The sequence below is a fragment of the Bicyclus anynana genome, chromosome 8, assembly GCF_947172395.1.
Source record: "Bicyclus anynana chromosome 8, ilBicAnyn1.1, whole genome shotgun sequence".
Lineage (NCBI taxonomy): Eukaryota > Metazoa > Arthropoda > Insecta > Lepidoptera > Nymphalidae > Bicyclus > Bicyclus anynana.
In genome coordinates this window covers 15046891-15054066 of record NC_069090.1, presented here as the reverse complement: position 1 = coordinate 15054066, position 7176 = coordinate 15046891, and the positions used below count along the sequence as shown (strand labels likewise).

At 33.7% G+C, this 7176-nt stretch overlaps 1 protein-coding gene across 2 annotated transcripts; it reads left to right on the top strand.

Moving 5' to 3' along the window:
• The first annotated feature begins 100 nt into the window (after positions 1-100).
• Positions 101-4395, top strand: LOC112057815 (uncharacterized). Of its 2 annotated transcripts, XM_052883145.1 has the most exons (4): positions 101-364; positions 539-640; positions 1412-1660; positions 3418-4395. In XM_052883145.1, exons 1-4 carry the CDS (start codon positions 224-226, stop codon positions 3418-3420), a joined length of 495 nt encoding a protein of 164 aa, XP_052739105.1. In that variant the 5' UTR covers positions 101-223; the 3' UTR covers positions 3421-4395. The 2 variants fall into 2 exon arrangements, with proteins under 2 accessions (XP_052739105.1, XP_023954129.1); XM_024098361.2 differs by having other exon boundaries at positions 1412-4395.
• The last annotated feature ends 2781 nt before the right edge of the window (positions 4396-7176 follow it).

Genomic DNA, 7176 nt, shown 5'->3' with positions numbered 1-7176 from the left:
ATAGAGTACGATTATTTACGCAGTCGTATGCTTTAAGTGCTAAGATATATAAAAAAGTTTACTTGTACTAGAAAATCAATACTTTTAGTCTGGCGCAGTGAGGAGACCTAATACTGCCAATTAAAAAAAGTGTCAAGGAAAGACCTAACCAACATAGGTTAGAAAGCAGTTCTATTACATAAATGATTTTCTCGACATTTAATATATTTAAAAATCGGTAAAAATGGCATTAAAAGCTTACGAGGACGCTTGCATGAGAGCTGAATTATTTGGCCAGCCTAAACCTGACAAAGAGGAGTTTTTATCGAAACATAAACATTTGGACATAGTGGAATTTGAGGAAGTGGATATAAAGTCTACGGAGGTATTTTTTTTTAATGTCATGGTCAGACTTTTTACAAAAGTTTATAATCAAATAAAAAAACACATCAGAAGGCGATTTAAATCACTGAAGAATGAAAATACAGCGATGTTTTTGCAGGTATTTTTTGCGAACAATAAATAATAAATTTGACGTAATTTTTTACGCGTTTTCCAGAACACTGCTATGTTGAATGATGACATAAAGGAAACAAGTGGCGCGTTAAAAGAATTAAACACAATACTGACTTCTACGCAGACAAAGCTCAATCGCATGAGGGTAAGTATTGAAAAAAATTAGAGATCTTATTAATTTCTTCATAGGGAAAACCTAATCTTTAGTTTTCCTCATATGTACCTATGTATTTTCTTTAAAGTCAAAGTCAAAGTTAATTTATTTCCATTAGGCTTAGTTTACTAGCATTTTCGAAACGTCAGGAATATTACCTATCAGATAATGGTGGTAGTAATTGGTCGAAAACTTAAAGTTAAAGGAGCATTTTCACTAGGCGACAATCATGTCGCAGATACTTACTTATCGCTCGAAATTCACGTAGTTTTCCCTACACAAGTTGTGGGACAATGTCCCGCGACATATGACTGGTTCGAGCATCGACTAGCGACATGTTGCGCGACCCGTAAACGTTCGTTTGGGACGTCAGGCGACATCGCGCGGGACTTTACGAGCGACAGAGTCGCGCAACAAATGTCATCTAATGAAAATGCGGCATAAAGTTACCAAAGCGCCTTGGTCCGATAAGAGCCCACCACAAACTCGGCCAGGGTTTATTTTTTGTTTATCACCATTTACAAATTTATCTAGAACTAGAATAGCTATACCTACATAATCGTATATAGTGCAATTCATTGCCAAGCATTTTCATCATCTAAATAATCCTATAATGATAGCCCTGATCTTTTGAGCCTTGATAGCCCAGTGGATTTTGGGATTCGTGAAATTCCTGGTATGCAACCTGCATACCTCATGTTTTCCTTCACCGTTTGAGGCACGTGATGATGAAGATGATGACTACAATTCTTTTAATTCCAGGGCGTCTGTGGCTCTGTTACAAATTTCTTTCGCATCAAGCTAGCCGCCAAAGACAACCTGTCCTACTCCAGCGAACCCAGCTACATCGGTCAAACGAACTACGACAAAGATTACGTCGCCCCCAAAAACGACGTAGGCTTTAACACAGGCCTCGGCCCAGAGGACAACGAAATGACGCCGCGCGCGGAGAGAGTCAAACAAAATGGCGGCGACATCAATGCCGCCTTGGCTGACTTGGAGAAGATGGAGGTAGTTGAAAATAGCTCATTATTAGGTAAAGCGGCAGTTATAGATCACAGGAAGCAAGTTTCGTCGCAAATGAGTAGGTTGGACAACATGATACTGCAAGCTGACAGGGCTGAGGCGTCTCTGAGCAGCCAGAATAAACAAATGCGATCTTTTTTACGATAATCTCGTTAATGGACTTTAAACGTGTTTGGTAATTTTTCTGACAATTTGCTGAATAGTTCTACATACTAAAATTGATCTGCTGGCAAATCAAATTGGCAATTGCTTAATAATTATTGGTTAAATTAATCAACTCTTTCAGCCGCCATTCTTGTAATAAAAGATATGCTGAAAGCATACAAAATCGTCCTTTATTTAGAAGTTTAAGTGAAATCTTTTCGGCAAAGTGAAATGAAAACTTGCAAATCAAGGTTAATCACCTGTCTAACAATTTTTGAATTTTGAAATTACCAATAAATTGTTCTCTGTTTAGATTTAAAGACGTATTTATGAATTGTTGAATTTGTCTTTTCTAAATTTGAAAGAATGGCCATAAAATTTCGTTCCAATTCCGCCTCGCTAGCCAAACTACATTATATTGAATTTAAGTAAAAATATATTCGTCAATTAAAAACTTATATATCAAGTTAGGTAACTTTGCAATGTTACAAGTTTATAAATAACAGTGTTTTGAAAACTGGATTTAATCAATTATATTATGTTGGATCAATGATGGTAGAAGAGAAGAGGGGTAGATAGGTTATACGTGGACCGCAAATGGCACGTTAAAACTATGCTAATTAGCAAACTTGAGCTCAGTCGCCTGTTGCCTTTAATCGCGTTGTTGACAACGACGATGAAATAATTTTTATGTGCCAGTTGTAAACACCGAATGTGGTTTATATAACCTATCTACCTCTTGTTTCTTCTAACATCATTGTGTTGGATGATAACGATTCAATGAATTTAAAAATAGAAAACAATTAGAATAAAGTTTCACGATCTATACAATTTATTGTTTCAGTATAATTGAGTCATATAAGTCATTAAAATTGGATAAATAGATAATTTACCTAAGCTATTTTAAATATAACTTTTCATCTTTCGTTAAAACAGCATTACAAAGTTACACGATTAGACGTCATATTTATTTAGCGTGTACTGTAAAATATATAGCATTATGTTGTTCTGATATAAAAAAATATTTAGCTATAGTTGCAAGAAGTTTATAGATTTTGAAAACTTATTATTATTTATATATATCCTTAGTAACAGCCGTTTCTAGCTGCGTATCTATATCTATCGAAGTGTAAACGTTTAAAAGTAGAAATTGCGATAGTCAGATATCAGACATAATAAAATAAAATAAAAATAGCCTTTAATCACTATATTTCGTTATTTTAACAATAAATTTCATTTCATTTCAATCACAGCCTGTTAATTACATATTATTATTATAAAATACTATTACATAAAATGTCAATAGAATTATGTTAATTAATATCGATCGATCGATTAATATTTCGGACGCTTATTCCCCTTATTAATATTGTTTACTTATATTAAATTTGATATAACTCAACTATTTCATTAGCCACTGTATTTACTTATGGTAGGAGTATGGGTTGACAAACTTTCGGCTTTCGTAAAATGAGGGATGTCTGGCTATCACAGGTCTTGGTTTTAACTCTCGTAAAATAACTACTGTCGTTTAATAAAATAATAATGTTGCTAATAGCTTGGCAAATTCGTTCATAACACTATTTTGTCGTCGACAGTGACTGCACACCTATGACTGATGCACCGCACCTCACTTCACGGCACCTCCCACTCGCGCAGTCCTTCGTCCCCCGTCGCCCGCATACCATGGGAGTGTCATCATCGATCTTGCCAAGCTATAAGTTACTTGGGCGATTACAGATATATAGGTGAAAATATGTATGTAAAAACTGCTGTTTACCTAAACATACCTATAAATTAGCAAAGCTTATTTTTTTAGTCGAAGAAAATAAATGAATTGCGTGATGTAATGTTGGTGCTTAAGTAATTCTTGTAAGCTAAGTAATGAGTAATAATATTTAACCAGAATAATAAAGACAATATTATAAAATCGAATATATTAAGGCATAGTTAGCAATTTATTAGGCAAAGATCCTCTATATTTCCTTCAATGTAAATTAAATCGCCTCTCTATGTGTATAGTGCCTCTACTTTTCTATCTTTTATTTCTTTGGAGAATTCCATAGAGAATAGATCTTCTTTTAAATTTATCTTTTTAAGAAAAAAAAAATTCAGCAAAAAAATCTGGCAATTTCTCGTATCTAAAACACTGCATTATGACAGTACTGTTCTTTACTTTTTTTTATTAAATAATTCTTAACTAAAAGAAACGGTAAATTATGAAATCTAAACAATGCAACGCAGTTCTGAATGAATTTATTTCACTGACCAGTCAATAAATTTATAAAAAGAAACTTTTCTAAATAAAATAAATAGCAAATCAAATCAATGAATTCAATTGGTCGTTCTAATGACTTATCTGGGAAATTCCCAATAAAAAGTTGCAAGCTTATAAAATGCCGAGGTTCGTCTTGCAACACGCATATTCTGTGCTACCTTCTAGCTAATAATAATTGGTCGTTTATTAATTGGTACCTACGAACACATTCATTGATTTTTCTTTAAATGATTTTTTTTTAATTTCGTACTGTTAAATAATTACTTACCCAAATTTTAAATATATCTTTTTTATTATCGTAGGGTTTTCGTATAACGTAACCTATTATTGGGGTTGTTTTGTACTTAGGTTGTAGATTACAGAGTATATTTAGAAAAAATCTCTTTTTGGAACTTTATTTTTGCTACCGTTTAATTTATTGCATATTCAAAACTTGATTATTTGAATTGTTTGTTTCAACACAACAACATAACATCATTTTAATATAAATTATTTATATTAGAAATCTATTTACCTTTTTATAATCATAAGTAAAACTTGTATTTTATTCTATTATCATCTTGTTATAAACAGAATGATATTGCTTGTGCGATCTTAACAAATAATAAACTTATTAATGAATTATTATATAAGTTATGTATGAACTATGATATTACTTCTACATGTTATAAACAATATTATGAAAACTGTTAAAATAATAAAGTTGTAAATATGTTACTTTTTTTATTTAACTTTGAAGAATTTCTTAGCGCTCTATGGATTCACTGTGTCAATGAGAAAAACTTCGAGCTTCACGGGAGAGATCATAGGACTTGACATGGGTACCGTTAGGTATAGGTTGACTATAGGTAACCTATAGGTTGAAGACGGGTATCAATTGTCACCTTAACGGCTCGTTCTCTATACCCAGCCAAAAGTGCAACACTTAGCCAAAAAAACAAAAAAAGAATTTTTCAAATCGGCTCAGGCGTCTTCAAGTAATCGATGTACATTGTACATACATAAAAAAATACCGATCAAGTTGAGAACCTCCTCCTCTTTGAAGGTTAAAAAGACGAGCATCTTTGGAAACCTATTCCAATAGAACTTACTGCAGTACTTTTCAGGCCAAGTACCTACGATTACTAATCTATCTAATCAAATAAACATTGATTGAATGATATAAAACAATTTGACTCTTTTTAACTTCTGACTAAAGATCAAATTGAGTTTTCTAAAATTTATTTTACGGCCATTTCACACATTTTGTTAACGCAAAACGAATTAGCTAATCTTTTAAAATCTAATTTATTATTTGCGTCTTACAATATAGACTTCAACCGGTGTTCTTTCTCATAAAATCTGCGACAAAGAACTCAAGAAATAAAGTCTTAATCGAATCAGAGGATTCCAATAATAACAAGGAAGTTGCATGCAATCTTCCAAAATCAATACACGGATCGAGAACATCAAAAGATCATTCGGCATTGCAGTGTCACGAGGAGCAAGGGCAAACAAAAACAGGAATACGCCAACCATGAAATCATCACTTATATAAGTGATTATTGTACCATGACCTATCAATCTCATCGAGATGGCCGTCCTAGTGTCACATCTATTTATTTTCTCAGTGCTAACTGCTGTTTTAGGCAATCCATTTCAAAAATACCCGTACGTATTTCTACTAGACGTTGGGAACGAAGAGATTGGGAAGTTTAGCACGCAACAGATTAGATTGTCTATTCCCGGAGGTTCCCTTGCCGTGCGGTACCCTGCTGTGGGGGAAGGAGACACGATTGGACATGTCCGAGTAAGTGGAATTGATTTTGGCACGGATCTCAAAGCCAGCATCATACAAGGAGGCCCAGGATATAAATACGCAGTTTTTGTGTTCATGGGCAACCCGGAAACTCCGTATGATGCTGTTGTAACTATACAAACTATTCCGAGTTTGAACGTAACTCCGACCTCAGAGATAACCAACAAAGGAAATATAGACAATATAGAGCAGGATGATACTAATGACAGCTCAGAGGATATAAGTGATGGTTCAGTAACAAAAGTAAAGTACAGCGGGAATAAAAAGGAGGTCATGCAATCGAGTTCCAACGTCTATCATTACACAAGTAACGAAGCGGTGAGTGACAATGATTTTAAAAATGGAATTGGATCACAAAGTGAAGAAGATTTTCAAGATGAAAAAGAAAGTGATGAAGAGGACGAAGAAGAAGAAGATGAGGATTATAAATCTGGTGAAAATAGCCATTCGAAGAATGATTACTCTGAAGAGAGCTCAGATGATGCGCGTGTAGTTGACGTTAAAAGGAACCAATATGGTATGTACGAGGCGTTTAAGCCCCATTGGTTTGGTGGCGTAAGATTTTACCCGCAAGCCGCTGTGTATACTCAAGGCAGTTACAGAAAACCCGCATCAAATGACGAATTGAGTGAGAATAACTATAAGGACATAAATAATAATATTGACGAATACGGCCCGCCTATTGAATATAAATAAATAATAATTATAATAAATATAATGTGTGTAGTCAAGTCAAAATTTTTATTACGCGAGATTACATCGTGTTCACTTTTTCGGTGTGTTAAATAAAGTTGTTATTTCTTTGTTTAGTTTTTTTTTGAACTTCTGTTAGATATGTTTTATTTAATTTAAGCCCAACAATGGGAAGGAAGGACAAAGTCTATAAATAAACATCAAATGTCTAAGGAAGTATTACTACGAGTATTTATACTAATTATTAAAACGGTGTACTAGATTATATTTGTTAGGAGATGATGGATGTTTAAAAGACAGTTGTAGATCTATAAAAGGGAAATATAATTATACCACCTTGCATTGTTTTGTTATAATATTTCGAAGGGAAATGCCTATTTATTAGGCAGTATTCAATGAAATCTCCGAGGTGGTTCGACTTTTTGCAACGCTTCCAACAACTATTATTATTAGAAAGAAAATCTAAGTTACAGCGCATTGACGACAGTTCGTTTCCACGGCAACCTTATTGTTAGACCAACTAAAAACGGGAATATAACCTCAGAATACAGAAAACCACCAGAAGCCACGTTTAGATGTCATTCTATA

Bases quoted from the DNA above. Each gene is read 5' to 3' on its own strand.
- LOC112057815 (XM_024098361.2), top strand. From the start codon at position 224: ATGGCATTAAAAGCTTACGAGGACGCTTGCATGAGAGCTGAATTATTT. The intron at 365-538 runs GTATTTTTTTTT...CGCGTTTTCCAG, and splicing joins TGGATATAAAGTCTACGGAG to AACACTGCTATGTTGAATGA. The intron at 641-1,411 runs GTAAGTATTGAA...TTTTAATTCCAG, and splicing joins CAAAGCTCAATCGCATGAGG to GGCGTCTGTGGCTCTGTTAC.